At 43.4% G+C, this 24,705-nt stretch overlaps 1 protein-coding gene across 10 annotated transcripts in view; it reads left to right on the top strand.

Moving 5' to 3' along the window:
* Window positions 1–24,705, top strand: part of MYO9A (myosin IXA) — a 171,426-nt gene that overhangs the window by 113,212 nt on the left and 33,509 nt on the right. For 9 of the 10 annotated variants that reach the window (XM_068204295.1, XM_068204293.1, XM_068204292.1 and 6 more), the window contains 5 exons: window positions 11,479–11,600; window positions 12,578–12,719; window positions 13,436–13,631; window positions 17,968–18,087; window positions 22,000–22,075. In XM_068204295.1, coding sequence (XP_068060396.1) covers window positions 11,479–11,600; window positions 12,578–12,719; window positions 13,436–13,631; window positions 17,968–18,087; window positions 22,000–22,075 — 656 coding nt within the window. The remainder of the gene's footprint in view (window positions 1–11,478; window positions 11,601–12,577; window positions 12,720–13,435; window positions 13,632–17,967; window positions 18,088–21,999; window positions 22,076–24,705) is intronic. The other variant, XM_068204297.1, reaches the window with a different exon arrangement.

Below are 24,705 nucleotides of genomic sequence, written 5' to 3'. Positions count from 1 at the left end.
AACAGCCATGTGTTGTTTCATGGATGGACAACTATTACTGGGCTGTACAACACAGGAAATATGTTAGAGACCTTCAAAATGCCTTTTTTTTTTACATGCCAGTCTGCATATCCTCTCTCCAGGTGAAATCCTTCTTAGGGGAGGCCAAGGGAAACCCTCCTTATCATCATTACAGAATTAACCCAACCCTTCCCAGAAACCATGATGGTTTCATTTGGGGCTTTTCCAGTGTTCTCAGAGATTGGAAAATTCAGAAGAAAAAGTTGCCTTGAATATGAGGATGTTCAAAAAACAAGTGATATATCCCTGAGTGGATCACTTAAGGAGTGTTTGTTCATGAGTTTGATGGTTTCTGTTTAAACTCTTTGGTTTTGGTTAATAAGGTAGAGCAGAGCTGCTTAAAGCCATTTAATTTCAGTTTTTTAAGTGACCTTTGTATGCAGATGTACCCTACTCAATAGATGCTCCAAGAATGGGGTAACCTGTCTATTTCTAGGGGCAGGTTTCTTTTGCCATTGTCCACCATAGTAATGCAAATTTTGATACTATCACAAAGCCAAACCAGCTGGATTTTTTAATAAACTTTGCCAAACAGCTCCTAGGAGAGACTCAAGGAGGGAGGATCCTTCCTGAAACCTGGAGACAGATGATTCCTCCATAAGGTGGGGGCTTCAGCAGCCTCCTCCAAAATGCCATCATCCATGAGGGAATTCTTGTTATTGAGCTGGGATTTCTTAGCAGGTCAGTGCTCCCCCCAAGCCTGGGGGATACACAGAGGTCCTGAGTGCAGCCATCCCTAATTCTTCTTGGAGCAGCTTCAGAGCTAATTAGCTTTCTCCTGGAAATCTGTCAGGCATGTGAAGTCACTGGAGTCAGTGTTTGCTGTATGGATATGAGGAGCAGTTGTGGAGCCATCAAACTGCACAGGGCCCATTCCAATTCTTAATGCCTGAGCACGTCATCCTCCTGGAGCACTGCGAGCTCTGCTGCTAGAAAATTCAGACATCTTGGCATAGACTGAGTCTATAAATACAAGTAAGCTGTGCAGCTGCATGAGTGCTGATCCTTGGGTGAATGAATTACATGGTTTAACCATTTACTTTCCCTGGAATTCCGGCTGCATATGGAAGAGTGGATTAGATGGAAAGAAAACTTAAGGACTCATATTCAGATCTTGGGTCTTTAGAATGTTCTTAGTTCCTCGCTGGCCCAAAGGTTCTTTAATGGTGGTCATGAGTCTACAAATGAAGACCAGGGAGTTAATATTGTGTTTCTAGGGAGCACAATAGTTCTGTTAGTTCAAAATGTGAATTTATCTGAGGTATTTGTATCTTTATAAGGGTTTCTTTCATGTCTTGGTGATAGGGACTTGAAATGGATAGATCCTTCTCTGAATCCTCAGCTCTCCAAAGCTTGCAGGAGGCTGAAGAGAGATTGCCGAGATACCTGAACACTTCTGCCAAAAAAATAAGTGGCCAAATTAAATAGTCACTAAGGATTTTTCTTGAAATCCTAATAGAATTTGTCTGCCAGAACTGCATTTAGCCATGGTGGAATTGTTGCCATGACATGCTGTTGATGTTATGGAAACTAAAATACCCACCATAGTCCTCTAGGAGAACCATGGGATTATTATAACCTTTATTCCCTTTTTTTCACGTGGTGAAATCTAATACAATGTGTCTGGTGAATCTTTTTTTAAACCTTCTGTCTGAAGATGGCACTATTTCCAGTGGTTTGCAAACAACCACCGAGGCATCCTTGATCTTCAGCCTGGTGTCTCCCAAAAATACAGCGGCTCTTTCGTTTGGGTTTTTTTAGGGCATTGTGCTAAATCATTGCTGTGGATGAAGATTTCGTTTGGAGGTCATCAGTACCATACCACCTATGATCTGAGTTTCCTGCAAGTTACCAGGTCTTTGGCAGTTTAAGGGCCAGGAGTACAAGTTTTTATTTCTTTGTGTCCCATTCCCCAAACTTCGTCATCTTCATCCTCAGCAATCTTCCCCCATCCCTGCTGAGGGTCATCTGGTTCTCTCCACCTCACTCACTTTCTCTGTTTCAGTTGATGCTTTGCAAAGGTTGAGGACTCATCCTGTAGCTTTTTATCCCACAGGTCTAGCTATTAAATTTCTTTTCTACCTCTTTTCCCAGCTTTTGCTTACCCACCAAACCTCAGTTTCAAGGGCATGCTTTTATTGTTTAAACAAAATACATAAATAGCCACGGTTGAGGCTGAAAAAATTACAGAATTTGGAGTACAATCAACTGGCAGGAGCTCAGGTGTTCAGTGAAATCTATTTTCTGGTGGAATCCTTGGTGAGCTTGGTGTCCCAGCCAGCAAATCTCAGCCTGCTCAGACTGAAAAAGTGAATTTCATTAGGATAATGCATCCTATGGAATGTTTCCTCAGCCATCCAAAACTCCGTGAATATTTAGGGAGGTCCGTAGGGTTTACTAGTCCTGTGCAATAGGTGGAGAAATCCAATCGTCTGGACTAAGTCATGGTGGTGTTTGGTTGAAGGTGTGATTTGATGGTCTTGGCAGTCTGGTCACTACCTCCAACCACCTCTGAATTTCACCTCATGATTCTGAGGAGCAGAACATGGAACTACCCCCAGGAACATGACGTTCTAAGATGAGTTTGGATATCTTACTTAAATATTACATTTAGAAATTAATGTGGGAGTGAATTAATTTTAAAAAGCATCAATATAAAATATTTAAATTTAAAACAAATTATGAAAAAGGGTCTCTCTCCTACTGCTTGGAACACTCTTCCTTTCCTTCCAGCTAGGGTTTTTTCTGTATCTCATCACGGGTTTGGCGTTAACGCCTCTTTATTGCCTCTGAAGACAAAAGCCAACCAGCAGAAGTCAACCATTGAGTCCTGGGAGGCTTGGTTCAAATTTCTGTTTTCCTTGGAGATGGGAGAGCAGCTGCCCTTTGAGAAATGTTGGCCAGCTGCAGGCCATATGACCCGTGGAGAAAGAACAAGCTGCACAAGTTATTGATTTATTATTTGGCAGAATGCCATCAAATGCAACTCATGTTTGGGGGAAGAGGACGATGCTTAGAGCACATAAATTATACTAATAAAAATCAGGATGCTGAGAGCTGTTTAAATGGAATCTGCAGGGCAGGAGGATTTCAAAGCACATTAGTGAAATGAAGGACAACTCTGATCAAGCTGCGCCAGGGTGCGTTCGGGTTGGACATCAGGAGGAATTTCTTCATGGAAAGGGTGGTCAGGCACTGGAACTGCCCAGGAGGTGGTGGAACCCCCATCCCTGGCGGTGTACAAGGCACGCCTGGATATGTCACTCAGTGCTCTGGGCTGGTGATGAGGTGGGGATCAGGCACTCGATGGTCTAGGAGGTTTTTTCCAGGCTCAGTGACTTTGGGATCCATTGTCAGTCCCCCAGAGCTTTGTCTTGTGTCCTTACAGCATCCTTGAGTCCATGGATGCTGTGTGACTGGGGCTGAGGGGCTTCATTTGCCACCCACTTGTGTCTGGGTTTCTCCAAATGATGAGCAGTAAATACATAAATATAATATATAATGTGTGACATGTCATAGGATATATCCTAATCTCTTATTTATATATCCTCTGATACCATAGAGTAGATTGAGCTGGAAGGGACCTAAAAGATTATCCAGTTACAACTCTCCTCATATGGAATTTCCTAACCTTTAATTAATTCCCAGTGCAGAGAAGTGCTGCATCTGGCAAGCCCATCCCTCATCCCATGCTCCTTGCTGTAACTCTCCAATTCACAGGTGCTTGTTCCCAGTGCCCTTATCCCTCTCCCAAGTCACCATGATCCCCTGAGCTTTTTTCCTCTCCTCTGAGCTGGTTCCTTCCTTTTTCCAGGTAGATGCTGTTTTCTGCTGATTGTGGTTCCTGCTCAGAGGTATTGGCTAAATAAATGCACAGACTATGCCAGAGATAAAAATTTTTATTTAGTAAAGGTATAAGAAGGGTTTGGAGTGCCAGGACAAGGGGCAATGGCTTCCCATTGCCAGAGGGCAGGGTCATATAGGATATTGGGAAGAAACTCTCCCTGTGAGGGTGGTGAGGCCCTAGCAGAGGTTACCCAGAGCAGCTGTGGCTACCCCATCCCTGGAAGTGTTCAAGGCCAGGTCAGACAGGGCTTGGAGCAACTTGGGCTAGTGGAAGGTGTCCACAAGATCATGGAAACAGAAGGTCTTTAGAGTCTCTTCCAGGCAAAACATTCTATGTTTCTGTTGGTGGATTTTCATGGGACGGAGTTGTGCAATGTGACCTCCCCTCTTCAGCAAGATGATGAGCAAGAAATCTTTAAAAGCCTCTCAAATACTTCAACAAACCTAAAAATGATCTTATTGTGGCAGGACTGGAATCGGGAGTGTATTCATTGACACAAGTGTGGAGTGGGATGGGAAGAGGGAGGAGAGAGTTCAGCCTCAAAGACCAGTCTGGTCCTCACCATGACCACTGTGGAGGTTCCTTCACATCTCCTAACTCTGATCCATCTTTCAAGGTGCTGACAGATGCAGATACAGATATTTCTTTTCCTCTTTTATTTTGATCACAAGAAATTAAAGGAATTGATCCCCCAGCAGATCACACAGCAATGTCAAGCTCATGCTTCTCCTGGCTGTGTAAGGACAGCTTGAGAAGAAGATGCTTCTGCAGAGGGAGCCCATGGGATCATGGCAATGCGTGTGCTGCCAGTTGAACCATGCAAACCCAATTCTGCCCATTTTGAGAGCAAAATATAATTTATGATTGAAACCCTGTTGTTGCTGAAGTTCAGGGAACTGATTTGATCTCAGAGATGGATGGTTTGGAGCTGGCACATGATTTTCTGGGCTGAAGCTGCTGGTTTAAAACACTTTCATGATGGAGAGTCCAAATTCCAATAAATTCAAATCTGCCTACACACAGCAGGGGGGAGGTTATCAGTGGGTGAAGCATCAGCCTCAGAATAAAACCAAATTCACGTGGCATTTGATGAGGAGCTGCTGAAATAGTCACCTGGAAAGGAAACCATCTCAAAGAGGACCTTGGCTTCAAGGGAAGGTTAATCAGCTCCCCTGCACTGCCTCATGTTATCATGGACAGAGGGGGGCCTTAAAAACCTGTTTATAGATCATGTACCCATAGAGAATGTGGTTAAGTATTTATAGTTGTTGTGTCTGTGAGCACATGGTTAAAAAATATATGTGTTATATATTTATATTTATGTCTGTGCCTATAAATTCCTTTTCTACTGAAATTGAGAACAAACATAAAAATCCTCATTCCTAAATGAAACCATCAGCCTCAGCATCTTTTCCTGGAGGGATGTCGGGAACTTGAGGCACCCACCCCGTCTGCAGCACAAGCAGACTAAGGACCAGACATTGGTCTCAATCATTTAGGAACTTTCCACATCCCATGGATTTATCATATCAAACTCATTTTAATCATCACTTTATGCCGGGATGATTCTGCTGGGCCTGGCTCAAAGTGCCTGTTTGCTGAACAAGCAATTAATCCTCCATGGGATGGGCTCATGTCTGAATGGAGGAATCCTTAGGGGAGACATTCTCCCACACCTTGCTGCCATTTCCAGCTGTGGACAAATATTCCCAAGCTCCTCAGGTTGGATTTTAGGATGAAAATGTGTCCATACATAGCCAACAAAGAGCCTTTTTGAAGTTTAGCTCCTTTAATTTTTCATATAACAACAATCATTTTAACATACGATACAAAAATATTTGGGGATTATTTTAAACTGGGGAGTTGAGCTAGGAATGGAGAGAGATGTGGAAGGGGCGTTAATTCCTAGTTTCTCATTTTGCAAAGAAGCCTGAAGCTGAAGCAGATGGTGTTCAAGGCAAGAAGGGAGGAATTTCACACCCTTCTGTTTAGTCGGGAATTTTTATGCCAAATATATACATTTAGACATCCAAAGTAGCTGCCTGTTGATCGTATGGCTCTGGATTACACGAGTTTTTATGACAGGAGCACGATGGGAAATGTTCCCACATGGAGTTACGCTGGGAAAAGGGATTTTTTCAGTTGATTTCTCACTTTAATCTGGGAATTTTCATTGTGTAAACAAGGTTTTCCTATGCCTCAGTAGGGAAAGGCTGGAGTAGATAAACTCCTGCGTCTGGTCTCGCTCTGCCTGGGAGAAGGTGAATGAGTTGGTGGGTGGACATTTCTGCTGCTCTTAGGGATTGTGAATCTTATTTTTGAGGCTCTTTCTCAATTCTCACTGTGACTAATGGCAATATCCCCGTGGGATAAGACATCTGCCTCCAGGGCACTGAAACACTGAGGGATTTTCAGGGCTTTTGGCTTGCAGGATGTGTGGATGGATGCCCAAAGCCCTCCAGACCTCTTTAAATCATGGGAAAATTTGTATCTTTGATATCCCATGATAGGGCAACAAATTTCACATATCACAGTAAAACCTTTCTATTTAGGTGGGACTTTTCACCACCTTTTGGGTTGAATTTCCTAAACCCTGAGTTTTGTGCTTTTAGACAGATGGGGAATTTATTACGGTTTTAATTTATTTTTATCACATCTCCTGATTCATTTAATCTCTGCATTTCTTCTTTTCTGAAATTTTTCAAGCCCCTGGTCCCTCGCTCCCCATCTCTGAACTTTGCCACATGATTTTGGGGAGCAGCAGCACCCTGGGACCCTGTTACTCCAAAGAGAGTTTAGATATTTTATTTAGATATCATTTATCACAGATATCATGTCTATATAAGTGTGAGTTTAAAAATCATGTTTAACCTTGTCTCCCCTAACTGTGCTTTTTAGCATTTGGATTTATTTACTGATGACTGTGGCTGGATACAGAGTAATTGATGATCATATGCAGGGGTGTAAAGACATTTTGCAGCATCCCCCAAGATTTTGTTGGGCTTGTGGGTGTCATCTCCCACTCAGGATAAAGAAATCTTTAATTCCACCCTGGATTAGAGTGTTTTAGTTTGGTTTAGCACCGAAATAAAGTCCTGATAACAGAACTGGTCCAATGCTCCTGTAGAGATAACAGGACTTGGTTCTCAACAACTCCAACTATAAAATTACAGGATATTTCTGTTCCTGGCAGGAGGGTTTCCATCAGGCCTTGCAGCCCAGTTGGGAAGGTTTTCCTGATGCTCAGCATGTGTGTTTTAATTTTAAATTCATTAGCCTGTGCCACGGCAGTGTTCATGCTCTGGGTCAGTGTAGGCAGGCAGAGTTTCCCTTTAACAGAGCTTTAACAGAGTTCCAGTAATTTTCCTACTTAAAAATATTGGATAAATTAAAAATGTTGGCTATTCTGCCCCATTCTGGTTGTTTGGTACCCCAAATTTTACATCCTGCTTTGCCTCAGCTAACACTGCGTGAGAGTAAAGATTTACTCTTATATTCCATGTGCATTTCAAAGTCTGCATGCCCATTTTATGTCTTTTTTTAATATATTTGAACATCATAAGCTGTGTTTTACTCAGATCCCTTCAGTGACCCCATGCTGACACACTGCCAATGTCTCTCTCCATGCTTTGGGCAGCAAAGCTGATTCTGAATTCCCACTTGGGAAGCAGGAATCTCCTCGTGGAGTCCATAGAGGTCACTTGGAGAACAATCTGTAGCATCTCACCCAATAATTAAATGAAAATATGGAGCTGCTGCACTCTAAAAAAAAAAAAAAACCCTAATGTCTTTTTTTCAGTTCTTCGCTCCATTTCTTTTGCCAAGTCTGGGAGCTCAGTGCTCTTCTCTCCAGTGAACTTGCATTGCTCCACTTTCCAGCAGACCAGGTTTCAGGTATCCAGGGATGGGAGGAGTAAATCCTCACATTTTTATTGCAAGTAAGGATGCCAAAAAAGGGGCTCTGTGGACTTCACTGCACTAGAACCTTTTGCAGATAGTGGTAATGTCAACAATTTGGTTCTTAATGTAAAAATGATCTTCCAGGAGCAGGACATTTGAATGTGCCCCTAAACATAACTTAGTTTTAAATCAAGGTATAAATTTAACTTGATTTTTAATCAATCCCCAACTTGAGGTGTTTCTGTTTGAATGAAAGTGTTTCATGTTGTTTTTGTCTTGTTAAATGAAAGCATCATGTTTGAATGGAATTCCCTAACAATCCAGTGCTCCAGGACCCTGCATCCATCAAAGGATGGCAGAGGCTTTGTTGTCATACTCAGAGATGAAGGAATATTTTGGAGGTAGCTTTTCAGGATATCCCCTGAATTCTACAGGAAGATGGTCATTACAATATGAATATAGGAATCACATGGAATATTAACAACTGCAATTTAATTAAGTTTAATAGACAGCAGTGATTTTATCCTGTAGCTTTTGTCTTTTTGTGAACAATCTGTAGCGTGTTCTGCAGACCAGCAAATACCCCAGAAATTACAGCAGGCCATCCCAAAGCCATACCTCTTGTATCTTTTGAGCTCAGATCCTGAAGGCAACCAAATAAAGAACTGGAAAAATGCTAGGGGAAAAGGAATAAGGGGAATTTATTTCCATTTAAGCTTTGGAGCAGTTGCTCTGAAATAGTTCCTGCTGCCTGTCTTGAAATGAGAGTAAATCTCTGAATTATTGTGGAAAAGGTTGTTTGTTGAGGACCTGAATCCTTCTTCTCATTTGGCCAGAACAAGAACAGGTTGTGTTGGGGATGGAAGGGAGGGAAGAACCCCAGAGCCTGGGAGTGAGGGTTTCTGACCCAGCCCAGAGAAAAAAGTAGCAGAGGAGGGAGAATTAGCCAAAATCCTGCAGCTGAAGGAAACGAGGCCAGGAGGGACCTGATGACTGACCATCAGGTCTGTGGAACAGCTGAAAATGAGCCCAGAGAAGTAGAGACCTTGAACTCTGGTATTTTTTGGTCATTTACTAGACTATTTTAAAAAACTCCATATCTGGCATTGCTGATCAGTGCTTTTGCACTGATCTCAGCAGCAGTATAAGTTTTTAGTGTGGCCAGAGGAGTTTCACAGCACATTTGCTGTGCAGCTGCTGAATGTCCCATGTGGAATTATGGATATCTAGAGGCCTTCTAGAGCAGAGCAATGGTTTCTCAGCTTAGATGTGTGGACATTTAAAACTCTACATGATTGATGGGGTTTTTTGGGGGGGGCAAAAAATGTAAAGCCCCCCAACAAGTTCTTCAACAAAGAGTCATTATAATAGATATATAAGTCTGGTAACACCCGCCTGTCACCACTGAAAAATGCTGCTCTTGGCTCATCACGCCAAGGTTTTATTGCTCTCTGCATGCTCCTGACCAGTCTTGAGCTGGCAAAGCTGGGCCTAATGGACCCTGCACTCCATTAAGGGCTGTTGGAAGCAGGCAGTTGATGGATGATGCTGACTCCCATTGACTCTCAGGGAAATCCCTCAGGAGCAGCTCGTGCCTGCTCCAAAATACGCAGCCTGCGATTGCTGGATAGAAGCTTTTTCCTGGCTTGCAGAATGCCACGAGGTTTAATCAAATCTGTGATTTTTGATTGCCTGTAATTCAGCAGGGCCTTGAGAATGTTGTTGTGAGATTCTGCTGTGTCCTGATTGCTCAGCAAGAACTGAAGGTAAAAGATTAAAAAATAAAAGGAGGAAACAAAATTCACTATGCAGAGCCATTCCTTATTTTCTGGATTTTTTCCCCAATGGGATGTTGTATATTTTGAATCACAAAGGCTTTAGGGATATTAAAAACTCCTTCTAAGGCAGCACACATCTGTATTTGTCTGTACTGTTGTTGTAAGATTATACAATGTCTCCAGTACTGAATTCAAGACCTTCTAGGGGTTGTTTTAGCAAAAATTTCCTTGTGAAATGTCTCAAGGCTCTTCAGACTCTTTATTTCTAAGAATATCTCTGGAGTTCATGTTAATTTTGGATGAAGATGTACATACTTTTTTAAAGTTGTTTGCGCATATTAAAAATAAAGGCAGAGGCACCAATAATAATGAATCTGATTATTATTAGAAAGATGCATCCTCTTGGGATTTTGAAACCTGTTTCCTTTTTACCTTCAATTCTGTCATCAAAATGTCCTGTGATATAGAAATAAAAAGGCAGCTGGATCAGTAGGACTTTGTCCAACACATGGAGTAAGGTGCATGGTTCAACATCTCTGTTTAGACAGCGAGTCACAAGTCTTCAAACATATGATAAAAATTATGATTTTTAAACTCTGCTTTCATTTAGATGCCCTAAAATATTCTGCGTAAGGCTTCTTGAAGTAATCCAGTTGCAAGTATGTCTCAGAGGAGATAACCTTTATGGGAGAGCAAGGGTTGGAACTATTTTGGTAGAAAATGAATAGCTTTTTTTTGCCTCAGCTTGAATTTGGAGGCAGATATTCACGTTTACTGTAGAGGGTGGTGGTTCTGCTGGCCCTGGAGCAGTGACTTTGTATAGCTGGAGGTCTCTTCGTTAGCACATTCAGCACTGGCCATTAATAGTGGGGGATAAAGAAGAGCAGAGCCTAGGGAAGCCGGAAAGGGAGGTTTACTGCTTTTTCTGTGTAATTAATATGTTGTACCACAATTTCCTTCCAGCAACTGGATACTAAATATTAATTGATGCAAATTGTGCAACACTTTGATGGGTGGGAAGTTTCACACGCGCCAGCCACATGCACTGGGAACCCCAAAACCCCCCAGATCCCAAAGCATGGGAAGCAGGAGAATCTGTCCTTCTGCCTCACGCAGGTGAGACCCCACCTGCAGAGCTGCCTCAGCCCTGGGATCCAACATCAGAAAGATATCGAGCTCCTGGAGAGGTCCAGAGGAGGCCATGGAGCTGCTCTGAGGGTGGAGCCCCTCTGCTCTGGAGCCAGACTGCGAGAGCTGGGGGAGCTCACCTGGAGAGGAGAAGGCTCCAGGGCGACCTCAGAGCCCCTGCCAGGGCCTGAAGGGGCTCCAGGAGAGCTGGAGAGGGACTGGGGACCAGGGATGGAGGGACAGGACACAGGGAATGGCTTCCACTGCCACAGGGCACGATTTGATGTGGCTACCCCAGCCCTGGAAGTGTTCAAGGCCAGGTTGGATGAGGCTTGGAGCAACCTGGGCTAGTGGAAGTTGTTGCTGCCCACGGCAGGGGGTGGAATGAGAAGAGCTTTAAGGTCTCTTCCAGCCCAAACTGTGCTGTGATTTAGAAGCAATCCAGGAAAAGGAAAGGGGAGTCTGCACATGCTGGACATCCTTGGCAGTCTTGGACTCCCACACAGCCACCCTGTGTCTGGACAAACATCTGGTACATCTGAAATTGGGAAATGCTCTGTGGTTTGCTTTGTTTCAGGTTGTTCCAGAGGTTCTTTATTTTATTTTTTTTTTTTTTAATCACAGAAAGCATCAATGGAATATTTACAGGAGAGATGTCTGTTTTGGTAAATGGTGTATCAGCTTCCACAAAACTCTTTGGATTTTGTCTTTTATTTTTGCTTGCACCAAATCAGAATTATGTAATCTGTGGGGTTTTTTTTTTAGGAGGAATATAGAGCAGAAGGAATTAGCTGGCACAACATCGACTACATAGACAACTCCAGCTGCATCAACCTGATCAGCAAGAAGCCAACGGGGCTGCTCCATCTGCTGGATGAGGAAAGCAAGTGAGTAGGAAAATGCTGGCTTTGGAAATGAGATTTGTTTTTCCGTTAAAATGTGTTTATCCTTCAGTTTTCTGGAAAAAAAAACCAACTTCCCAGAAAGGTGTTAATAGCTCACTGGGCTGATTGATGTTTCTAGTGTTGTTTTTGAGGTGGCAACACACAGAGTGGACAATCAGCCAGCTGAGCAAAAAGCCTTAAAAAATAATAATTAAAATTACTTTCAAGAATTTCTTCAATTAAAGGGAAGGGAAAAGGTTTCCTTTGCTTCTTTCTTCATTTCTTTCCCTGTCTCTTGGGGTGTGACAGTGTGAAGGTGCTGAACTCAGATGCATGAGTCAAAGCAGGTGCTGTTATTGGGATATAAGGTGGATTTAACATTTTACTGGTGAAAATTGAACCAGAGTGAAGTGAGGGCACTTGTCCATAGGGGCTGCATTTCCACAGGGTTTCATGGGCATCAGGGACTTAGCTCAGATTTGCATCCTTGGCTGCATCCATCTGTCTCAGGAGAAGTTCTTGGGGGAACGTGGGCTTCTGGGGCTGCCTTGGTGTGGAAACTTGGGAGCAGGACAGTTCTCCCATTGGATGCTCGTGCCAGTTTCCTCCATGTGAAAGGCAGAGAAAGGCCAGGTGGTTTTGCTGAGGCCAGCTCAGGTCCATGTGGCCAGGGGCACGAGGTCTTCTCCCACCATTTGCCTTGCAAGTTTCTCCCCCACTTCTTGTCTCATTGACAAGAGACCAGCAGTGACACTCTCCCAGTGATATTGTACTGGGATAAAACAACTTAAATTGGGTAAAGGTGTGAAATACATCCCCATGCTGCAGATTTCCATGAAGTTGGAGGATGGAGGGTTGGCTCTCTCTACTCAGAAGTGGAAGCTCAGAATGTCTCTGTTTTCCCTTTTGTGGACATGAAAGAAGTGGAAAAGTTTTCCTGTTACGTTTGTAGCTTCTTCCTTTCAATTCTCTCCACTCAGTTTTCCTCAAGCCACAAACCAGACGCTGCTGGACAAATTCAAGCGTCAACATGACGGGAACTCCTACATTGAATTCCCAGCAGTGATGGAGCCAGCTTTCATCATCAAACACTATGCGGGCAAAGTGAAGTACGGAGTCAAGGTCTGTCACCCAGCTGTTCCCCAGCAGTTGCTTTCATCTAAATCTGGGATTGGGAAGGAAAGCCCCAGAGGCTCCACAGAGATGTTTTGGAGAGGACTTGGCCCAAGAAGATGGGAGGGTCAGGAGAGAAGTGTTTGGGGAAATGAAAAGGTAGTAGGGACAGGGTCTTCCTGTCCTCCTTCACGTGGGCATTTCAGGAAGACTTTAGGGAGGTGCAGTGAGTTCAGTGCTACACCCCAACAACAAGTTGAAATTGGGTGTCTGGTAGCCTTTCTGGGCTTGGTTTGTGTAGAAAACCCAGTGTTTTCCTCATCATTAGCCACTTTTATTACAGGTTATGTGTGCTTAGGTCTCCACATCCCACTGCTACAGGTACTTTCTGGAATCCCGTGTGAATGATTACAAAGTTGACCCCGTTTCTATTCATGCCAGTTATTAGCAGAAGGAATTCCGGTGACCAGACAAGCCATTTCTCCTGTGTGAGAAATAGCCTCGGGATTTGCAGCTGCAAATCTCTCATCATGTTTGAGATGCAATGAATGCACATTATAAGCATCCGAGGTGATGATCATAAAGAGGTATCAAATATAGGAGCAGGAGAGGCAAAAGAAACAGGATTCAATAATTGTGCTGGTCCAGAGATAGCCTGGAAGATCCTACCTGGAGTATCATGTGGATATTTATTTTCCTCTTTCCTCCTCCTCCTCCTTCCCTAGGATTTCCGGGAGAAGAACACGGATCACATGCGCCCGGACATCGTGGCTCTCCTGCGGAGCAGCAAGAACGCCTTTATCTGTGGGATGATCGGGATTGATCCCGTGGCTGTTTTCCGCTGGGCTGTCCTGAGGGCCTTTTTCAGGGCCATGGTTGCATTTAGGGAGGCTGGAAAACGATTCGTGGAGAAGAAAACTGGTATGTGTGTCCAGTACCTGGTCCTGGAGGCTGTTTTCCAGTAGCAATTTGGGTCTAACATGTTATTACCCTGTTTTAAGTAGCCTGACTTATTAGGAGTTTTGAATCTATTAGAAAATTTGCTGAATTAGCAGGTAGATTTTTTCAGAAGTCACATTTAAAGGTACATTTGGATTTTAATGTATCATAAGGAAATATTTTCATTTTACTGCTGCTTTAATTTTTTTTTGTAGGATGCATGGATAGAAAAACACAAGTTATTCAAACAGACATACAAATTATCCAGCAAAGAAGGCAAATTATTTTTGTAATAATTCTTGAACCGTTAGTTACATCTGGAAACAAAAAAAGGCAATAAATCTTCCTATGATTTTCCAAACTGTTCACCCTTTCAGCTGCAGGAGAGCATGTCTCTTGTCTAGCAAAATTCATGGCTTTGCAGTCATCCAGAACCACGGATCACAGGGGCATTAAATTAAAGGAAAGTGATGGTGCATCATCATGCTGTGGCAGGCAAGACCTGGCTGTGCTTTTAGACCATTTCTCAGCATAAAGCAATTTTGCAAAGACGGGTACAAGCTATTGCTGTTCATTTCTGGGCACAAGAGGGCTTGAAATCCCTGATGGAATTAGAGCCTCAGCAGGGAAAATGTCAGCTGGGTTAAAATTAAAGGCAGAGCCGCACCATGAATTACTTTGTAATCAGTGAGGTTTGCATGGTGGAGAGTGAGGGAGCCTGGGACAAGGAGCACAGAGAGGCAACTGTTCAAGCAGAAAGAATCTTTTTCTTGGGAGCAAATCCCAAGAAGAGCAGGAGGCAAAAAATTATCTTGCAGGACTTGAGGTTCTTCCTCTGACACCTCCCGGATGTGGCATAAGAGAAGAGCTGACTCTCATGAGCCTAGGTCTGTCTGGCACACCAAGGCACTGTTTTTGGACAGAGTAACCAAAGAGAGAGATGGCAAAGATGTTTGGCTTTGGGAGAAAGGCCACTCCAAAGAGATAGCTTCCAAAATCCATCTTTGCATTTTCATCTTGCATAAACCCCAGGCTGAACTCAAATGAGGTAATCCAGAAGATAAGAAAAAATCGTTCCGTTTCAGGAAATAAGAGCTGATTTCAAGCCCTGCTTCGCTTTCTGTGTCTCTGGCAACTGGTCCTGCACACTGCTCTGCTTGTCTCCTCACTCCTGCTTTTCAGTCCAGAGTTTGTAGCAGTAACTTGCTTATATCTCTCTTCCTCTATATATCTGTATCAATATATAGATATGATTATAGATATATATATGTAACTGGATGAGACCAGGAGGTCTTGAGACAATTCTGAGACTCAGTTCTTTTATTGCCTTCTCTTTCCATACCAAAATTAACTAATACATGGTGACGGCTGAATTTCTAAACCTTTTCATGATGTTGCTCCATTATCTGTCCATGTCCTTTTGCCTGTATTCAAATGGCATTTTGCATTGTACCCTCTGGGTTTTGAGTCAAAGGAAAAACAAACCCCTCAGAAAGCCAGATAAGGTTTGTCTTAAACTTACCAGCAATCCTCAGATGATTTATAGCCTGAACTTTTATGTGCATCAAATTGGGAAAAAGTCTCCATTATACAGGCAACACTACTGGGAGGTGATTACCTAAATCTAAATTCCATACTGAGGTACACCTTATCTATGGGAAAAACTTAATCTACAAGCAGTGGCAGAGCTGGGATCACTGTCCTTGCCCTCTTTGGAGAGCTGCCCACCATGTCCAAGCATGACCATCCAGGTTGGACAGGCCTTGGAGCAACCTGTAGTGGGAGGTGTCCCTGCCCGTGGCAGGGAGTGGGACTGGATGATTTTTAAGGTCCTTTCCAACTCGAAACTGTTCTGGGATTCTGACTTTGCCCAGGTCACACTTAGCAAGGTGCGATCAGTAGCGGGGTTTAATTGTGTTTTTGCTGGTGTGACCTTACACCCATCCCCCGTTCCATCGTCCTCCTCCAAAATCCTGTCACCAAAGCAGGTGGCTGTGGAAGAGGTAGACATGGGCAGAAGGCTCAGCCAGTGTCAGGACAGTACGACGGGCTGGTGTAATATGATGCATCCACTGCCAGGTGCTGGAATTCCCTTCCCTTCTCCAAAATAATGCAGAAAAGCCCCAGATTGATGCTTTGCCTTTATGGCAGAAAACATTTGTGAGTTATCAAAGTATCACTCAAATTATCCCATCTTGATAGATAGAAGCAGAGAACCAAAGGCAGCACATGTTTGAGGTTTATTTTGTTTTTTATCACACCTTGATGGCTTTAATTAGCCTGATTTGAGCATCTGCCTGCCAAGAGATGTGGAGCTGCTGACAAAATGATGTAAGAAAACTAAGAAAAGCCTCTCTCACACAGTCATCCACATGCACACACTTAGTGTGTGATTTTTACAGACATTATTATTTGTACAGATATTTTTTCAAGACATGCTGCCCATTCTTGGTTTCTGAGGTCCTTTCCCCACCCATCAGGCAGGTAAAGTGAGGGAGCAGGGAAATATCCAAAACTTGCTTCTTTTAATTAAAGGTTCTTTGCATTCTTTGTCTGAACCCCAGCTGGATCTCTCATGCTTTTATGCTTGCAATACCCAACAGGTTTTTTCCAAAAAACTCCCTGGCTTACATCTAAGCAACTCTGCAAAATTTTGCTTTGCTTCCTTTCCCACATCATCCTTTTGGTTGTCTCCTCCATGCCAAGCAGATGTTTCTGGAAGGATAATCAGCATGTTTTCTTGCTGGCTTTGGGGACTCTTCTTTTTTTTTGCTCCTGATACTCTCCTAGTGCAACTTTTGGTAGTTGTGTGATTGTCCTCATTAACTTGAAGATGAAGAGCAGCAAAGTGGTGTCACTGTGAATTTTCTTTGGTACCTTTGTGTTTCTGCTGTGTGATGCTTCTTAGGGTGGTGTCAACGCTGCTCGAATGAAAGATGCCAGGCGAGCTGCACTTAAGCTGAAGGGTGGAACTCTTCAATAATTTGATTTTAAATTCTTCTTATTACTAAGTTTATCAATGAGGATTGAAATGGTCCAATAGAACTGCATGTTAGAACTGGATTTGTTTGTGAACTTGGATTAAAGGAACACTGTCAAGCTTTTTAGGAAAGAAAATTGGCTGATTGACTTTGTTTGCTGTCATCAATACACATTGATTATGCGAAAGCCTCTGATTCGTGGCAAAAACTTAGTGGAAAAAGTGGTGCTATTCATACAAACTAGGCTGCAGAGCCTTGGTTTTGCTGGACCTAAATCCTTGCTCTGATGAAGGTTTTGTGGTCTTGAGGTTGTGCCTGTCCTTGATGGGCTCAGCAATTGGATTTGGCCAACAAGGGTTGCTCCTTGGGCAATTCCTGCTTAAAAATAATCCCACTGCCTTCTGCAGATTTATTCCTAAAGCTGATCACCAAAAAAAACACTGTCCTCAAAATAATCAATAAAAAAGGCTGTACTTGCCAAATAAAGGTGACAGCAATCAAAAGCCTGGTGTTTGAGGTCTCACTGGTGTTAAGGTGAGGAAGACGCCCCTTGACTGTTCCTGTGGAAAATTCAGATCAATCCTGTCCGATGGTTTTATGTGTTGATATGAAATGCTCCCATAGATGCTGGCACAAAGTGACTCCACGGTGACCTCCCCATGCCTCACTGGGAGTGTGGCACATCCTGGACTTGGTCAACAATGACAGAGAGACACTGTGTGTTGGCACATTGTCACTTCTCCTCCATCCTGTGCTCACAGTTGGGCCATCAGAAGTCCTCTTGGCTACACATTGATGGTTTCTTCCAACTCAAACCTGTCCTGCCAAACTCCAGACTCTGTGTTCTCTGCCCTCAGGGAATATTGAAATGGTGCTTAATGCAAATAATTTACATTTTTTCCTTTTAATTGCCAAAAGCTGAGCAAAACGTAGCACTTGGATGCATGATGCGAATTCCAGGTGGTTGTGTCATGGAGCATCTGGACAGGGATTTGCAGGCAACACTGGGCAGAGGCACAGAAAGGATTTTAAAAATTAGTTAATAAAAGTAAAGATTTATCTAATAATCCTCTTTTTGCCCAAGTAATCTTGGAGTGATTATTAAGTGTTTATGCTCTGTCTAATGAGGATTATAATTGGGACTGGGACATGGTCCAGCCCATTGCTTCCATGCCACAGTGCCATGCGGAGGAAACCACAGTTAAATCGTGTCAAGCACAAAAACCTGTGACCCTCGAGCTCCTTTGGGCTTGTTCCTTCCCCTCTCCTGACTTCTGCTTATAAAGTCTTTCTCTTCTCTCCATTTTTTTTTGTTTGTTTTTATTTTGCTTCCCAAGGGCATGATGATGCAGTGCCATGTGCGGTTTTGAAAAGTGTGGATAGTTTTAGCTTTCTCCACCACCCAGTTCATCAGAGGAGCTTAGAGATCCTGCAGAGGTGCAAGGAGGAGAAGTACAGTAAGGCTCCACCACCCGCCCTCCCCTCTGATACCACACTCACATGTCCAGAAATGGAAACCAGGTGCATTCCATGTAGAAAGGATAAAAAACCAGCACCTGAGGAGGCCTCCATGATCAAACCAGCTGCTTCAGAGCAGTTTTGAACCTATTGGGAAATGATTAGGCAGAGTTGGAAGAGTCAAATTAAAAGCAAATCTTGAGATCTTGCAAAAATCGTTTTGTTGGCAATTTTCCCGTTTACTCACTGACATTCATAAAGAATATTCCTGATACAAAGCTGGTGCAGCTGGAATTCAACTTAATTTGGATTTCATTGGACTTCAGAAATATCTTTAACTTGTGAAACTATTGTCTCCCAGGGCTTTTACTTAAAACAGAGGCATTGCCAATGTTATTTTACGGAATGATGCACTTGGTCTCCATTTCTTTGTCTTCACTTCTCTGTCATGTAATAAACTCATCCTGCATGACAACATGGACACTCTTGCCTGCATTACTCTATTTTATTTTTATATTTAAATAGATATTTGGTGCTCTCATGTTTAGATATATTATTTTCCTACCATTATTCTCTTCATTCATGTTGTGTGTTAAAGTTGACAGAAATAGAGCTGCTCTGCATGGGCAAAGCCTCAGCCCAACTTGCTTAAACCTCATGAAACTTAGGTGTAAGTGGAAACCATCATTTTTTCTGTAGAGCTGAGCACAGTAAGTACAGTAGGTGCATGTTAAATCTTCATAAATATGGTTTTCCTGTTAGAAACCTTCTGTCAGATATCTGTGCTTCCTGCAGCATGTGGGGTTGGGAGAGCAGTGGTGGTTTAGGTCTTGATTTTAGGCTTTCATAACTTAATTTAACAAGTTTCCAACACTGCTATAGGAAAATACGAATGTGTGATACTAAATTTTACTTGACTCTAGATTTTATTAAGAGGTGTTGTGCCAAGTGACCTTACTGATACTACTAAGAAACCATTGGAAAGGAAGATGGTTATCAGCAGAGTAATTTTACTTGCAGTTAATGAACCGATTTAATTTTTAAGTTGAATCAGCAATATGGGAGATTTTGGGGGGTTTCGTTTGCAGTTCCTTAGGTGGGAAAAAGGAAATTCATACAACTCAAGAGATACTTAGATCTTTAATTTAGTGGGAAGCAGGAAGTTGAGCTCATTGTTGAGCTCAACACCTCAAAACCTCACTAATATAGATGAGTCCACGCAATTTGGGATCTCTTAGGATAAATCCAACAAGTGGGTCTAAGAAGAACATTGCCACAGTTTGTGAATTGGCATCTGACCAGGCAAACAAGTAATTCTTGTTCTGCATTCAGAGATCCTTCCCACGTGGTGTGCTCCTGCTTCGCCAGGCTCCCAGCCTTGGCAAGCTGAAGTGGGCTTGGAGCCTGTGGAACGTTCAGGTTCAGAATCCATCAGGGTTTGGGCCCCACAGGAGAGCTTGGACCTGGGGACTCAGCTTTTCCCACAAGTTATACATCCACATCACCTTGAGACAGGAACCAAGGTCAGCTCCTTGTCTTGAACTGTGCAATTAGTTCTGAACAAAGAGAGAAAACAAATTGGTTTGATGAGTTTATTGAGATTCCCTGTCAGTCCCCTGGTATTCAGCTTCTGGAGCCAGCTGGTCGCCCTTCCCTTGCCATCAGCTGCTTCCCTAATACTATGCCACCAGTTCCTCCAGAGCAAGGCACTGGGTTTAGACGCCTCTGATTCAAGACTGGAGGTCTGCCGGTTGGCATTCATCCATAGGGACTAGACAGGGCTTATCCAAAACTCTTCTCAACAAGGGCAAAGACCTGTTAGGTAAATCAGTCCATCTTTCTGAAACACTCCTGCTGAAGGAAGGGAATATGCTTCAAAAATCAGGATAATTTTCTGCCTGAAGTGTAAACCAGATCAAGCTGTGTCTGAGCCCGACAGAAGGGTAGGAAGACAAATTTTGCTCCAAAAAGAAGGGTAGGCATTAAAAAAATCTTGGTAATACCAGTGAAATCCCATTTTTCATGGACTCCGTTAGATAAGAAAAGCCTTCTGGGCCTTACCGGGGGAGTACCCAGGCATATTAAAATATATTAATTTAATCTATATTAAAAAAAGATCCAGCTAGACATTAGGTGCTTTCTTAGTCTAAAACTAGCTATACAAAGTACTAATGCAATATTTTAAGCAGACTCCTGGTTATTCCAATTTTTCCCTATTTGCAATTGAGTTCTGTGCTCTAAATCAGGACTTTGGACACAGAAATGCCGGTCTTGAAAGAGGTACAAGAACACTCCTAGGACAAGAAATGTAACCCAAAAATGGCTTAAATGGCAAAAAGAGGGATTGAAAAGAGTTTTGAGCTTGGGTATTGTTAAGCACTCAGATGCATTACCTGCCTTGCTCTCCCAAAGCCTCCAGGGCTGGAGATACCAAACCTTCTCAGCAGGAGCGATTTGGTTGGTCCTGCCTTGGAGCACAGGCAGGGTTCAAAGATAGACAAATGGGCAAAGGGACAACACACCCTCAGATTTTCTTTTGTTGACATTTCCAGAATGTTTGGGCACCTTTAGATGCAAAAACTTGACCAGGTGGACCATCAGCCTTTTCAGGGATCTCCTGCCCAGTTCAAGATGAGCAGATTCTCGTGTTCAGCTTCAAGATGAGCTGTTAGAACACGTTAACAGGGCAAGGAGGGCAGTAAATGTCCTGTTAAAGGAATGTCTTTGGTAGGAATTTATCTTCTCTAGGGAATTCCAGGCTCAGAACAGCAGGATGAGCTCAGGTCTCAGCATATTTGCTTTGTGTTCATCTTTCAGAATAAAAAAATCGCCAGGACACCTTTTAGCTCAGCAGCTGGGCTGCATGAAATAGTAGAATTATAAATATGGGGAGGAGGGGATATGCCATTGCTTCCTCCTGTCCTGCTACAAACCATAGTTTAGACTTTTTTCTTTTTAGAAAGCTTTTTTCCCATTTTTTTCCCCACTGTAGATGTTTCAGGGTGGAATAAAACACATTTTTCCCATGCTGAGGTGAGAGCTGTGATTTTTCCTGTCTCACAGCAATGATTTTGAGACAGTTATAAAATTGCTCAGCTGTTTTCATGTCAAACTCCACATTATCAGATCTTTATATTTTTGTGGTTTGGTGACTGAAATTGTTTTGTTGTCTACAATAATTGTCTCCTGTCTTCCTAAGTGCTTGGTTACAAAACATTTCCACTTCAGGGAAGATAACAGCTGCCACTGTAACCATGTGTGGCAGCTTCCTTGGCTGAATACAAAATAGATACTTTATTTAATATATTGTTTTGTTAGATATATTTTATTACAAATAAATTATTCCAGGTATCAAAGGATATAGGCTCAATAGGCAATCAAGCATTTATAAAATAGTATATAAAGCATTTCCTATTTGCTGCACATGTCCATATATTTGGAGGGAGGGAGAGAAGAAGTGTCTAAGGAATAAATGACCATTTTTTCCAAGCATTCTAATTATGCCCAGGTGTTTTGCCCATGCAGCTGGGTTATCCCATGCACGGTGGGAAGCTTGGGAATCTCTTGGACATGAGTGGCTGCTCCCCCCGCATCATCTCCTTCCCTCACCCCGTTTGCTAGCTGGGACAGCATGTCCCTAAAACATCCCATGCGTGTGTGGGAGAGGAATTAGAGGCTGGAGCAAACAGTGTTACTCACAAGAGTGATGACTCTGGCAGGGAGGTGGGACTGGGGAGCGATGGCATCCCTGGCACCCGGCTGTGCCCGGCATGTGCCAGGACACGTCCGCGCCGCTCCACACCAGAGTCAGGCCTCAGCTATGGCTCTGCTAATTGTCTGTGGGGATGGCTCTGCTAATTGTCTGCTGGGTATGAGCCAGTTGGAAACGTCTTCCTCATGTGCTGCTTCAGGTATCACTCGGAAGAGCCCGCGGACACCGCTCTCAGACCTCCAGGGAGTCAACACCATCAACGAGAGGAGCCCACGGTAAGGCTCTTGCTTTTACCTTGGCATGGCCAGGGATCTGGGATGGGAGAGCACTGTCTGTACCTAAAAATTACTGTATTGACATTTTTCCTATCGTGTCTATCAATCTTATCTTCTCTTCCTTCTTTCTCTGCCGTGTGATTGGATCTAAACACCTTTCCTGACTAAACAGCAGGCAGAAAAGGCAACTTCCCTATGTCAAAGGCAGCAGCTGTTGGTGGTGGGAGTATGAGGGGACAAGAAGCTTTAAAAAAATAATGAATGTGCCAATATCAAGGAAATAGTAATTTTAGGAGGACAGGTTTGGGTGCAGAACTGCATACAGCATGTGGTGCCTCCAGGCACCCTGGAATGTGGAAAACCTGGAAGTTATGGAGTTTGAGATGGTACTTTGCCAAATGCTTGCTTGTTTTCAGGGGGGATAAAAGCACATTTGCTTCAAAATTGATTGATTTTACAGATTTTATATACATTTTTATATCCTTTCTTGAAGTTTCTGACTATTTGAGCAGCTACTGAATGAAACTCAGGTCTACACTTGAGATACAGATCTGTGTCTCTTCTGCAAAGCCTTCTCCATCCCCATTCCAAAATTAACTTGCTTGTGAAGCCAAAGTCTTCATTTCCAAGGCATGTCTGGGCACTGATCCTTTTCCCATCTATTCTTGTGCTATCCCTGCACACATCCCAGGACGTCTCATTTTCCCAATATCCCTCTAAAGGTGTGCAGTGCTTCCTTCTGAGCAGGCGTGTGCTGGGGAAGGAAGTGATAGGAGCACCCTCAGCTCCTACAACCACTGCTTGGAGCTGCAGATATCCAGGCGTGTCTTTATGGCTGCTCTGAGGTTAATGAGAAGTCCAGAACAAGTCAAGAGGAGTCTGATTCTGTCTCCTGAAACGTGCCCATTAAATCAGTCCTTGCATCTCAGTGGCTTCCCTTCCACACAGAATTAAATATCCTTCAAGGATATTATGAAGGCTTGTTTTTAATGGCTTTAATGCCAAATGGCCACAAGAAAAATTAGATACACATGGTTTCTTTTTTTCTAGGGGAAGAAAAGTGGCTTCTTCTGCCTGGTTTTGTTCACCATGTGCTCTCTGAGTGCCATCAAGAATAGAATGTCCTTCGTCTTCTGAATTCCTCCCCTTTAAGAGAGGCAGTGGCACCCTACTAAAGGAGAACTGAATGTTCTCACCTTATTACAAGTCCATTTCAGTGGTTAGAGAGCATGGAATTTACTTAAAATGGTGGGATTGAATTCATAAATTTGTGCCACTTCCTAGATTTGAGCAGAAATCCAGGTGGTACAAGCAATGCCACTCTATCCTGGGAAGGTGATGCAACCCCGGCTGTCCTCACCTCAGTCTTTGCCACCCTCCTTTCCTTTCTCATAATGCTGCAGCTGCTGGGGCTCGGATGGGTTGGGTTGTGATGACAGGCGGTCCTTGGTAACGCTCAAAGCAGGGAAGGTTGGTGTCTCCAGAGGTGACGTTCCCTGTTTCCAGCACCTCTGGTTGTGCAAGTTTCCCTCAGGATAACGTAACATGAAACTTTGTCCCTTTGGAGATCTTCCCTTGGAGATAAGAGGATCCCTGCAGTTTCTTTATCCAACCTTTGGCACTGAGGAGCATCCCTGAACTGGGACAGGGCTTTTCTTGACTGCCCAGCTCCAGCTTTGGAGGCACTTCAATGTGGGAGCTGGGGCTGCCAACATTTTCGTAGCCCAAAATATTTCAATTATCTCAGCAAAGGGACATGGTAAAGGCAGGGAAACTCCTCCTGACCCAGGCAAGGAGGAGGATGTGTTTATTTACTGTGGAGTTCAATGTGTGGTCAGCTCTGGTCATGTGGCTTAGCCCATGCCAGCACAGCAGACAAGTCAGCCTAAAGAGCCAGAATTTAGGAACTGTGTTTTTCTTCCTCATCCTTAGCAGCTGTGTCCTACCAGCAGCCTCACTTTGAGCATTTATTTGCAGAAAAAAAGTGCATTTGGTGTCATCCTAACTCCTGTGTTCCTCCTCCTGTGATGCCTCAATAGCCTGGTCTGTGATCTTCACTTCCCTTGGGCATCATCAGTAATGGGTCCCCAAATGTCACCTTTGCCCCTTCCTTCTGGAAGTACAAACCAGGTGTCTCATAAGATCTCCAAGGTCCAGCCTGTACTTTCAGAGTAGGCTGGTGATTTTGATCCCTTTCATTGTAGCTGCTTTTGATCTGGAGAGTCATGTCACCCTTGATGAATGTTGGTATTTCAGGTAAATGGCACTTGTTGAGCAAGAGGAGGTGAGCACAGGAGTGCAGGTAACACGTCTGGAAGAGAGATTGGCATTAGCAGCTTCACAGCAGATCGACTGACAAGCCATTTATGGCTCCAAATTAAACAGGAATTGCTTTCAAAGCCATCTCATGATCATGTGGTTGCTGATAAGTCTGGTTGTACATCCAACCTACAGGATAGCCTGGGGCCTGTTTCTAAAAGCAATTTTGAGGCATGACATCACTCAGGAAGTCACTGTGGAGGGTTTAGGGAGCCAAATGCTCTCCTCTGATCTCAGAAAAAAGTGGACGGGTGGTTTGCACATGCCGGCTGGGAAACCAGGCTTCAGCAGAGCATTCCAAGTGCCTTCCC

The sequence above is a fragment of the Anomalospiza imberbis genome, chromosome 13 (assembly GCF_031753505.1).
Source record: "Anomalospiza imberbis isolate Cuckoo-Finch-1a 21T00152 chromosome 13, ASM3175350v1, whole genome shotgun sequence".
Lineage (NCBI taxonomy): Eukaryota > Metazoa > Chordata > Aves > Passeriformes > Viduidae > Anomalospiza > Anomalospiza imberbis.
The sequence above is the reverse complement of the archived record's forward strand: the minus strand, read 5'-3'. Positions and strand labels throughout refer to the sequence as shown.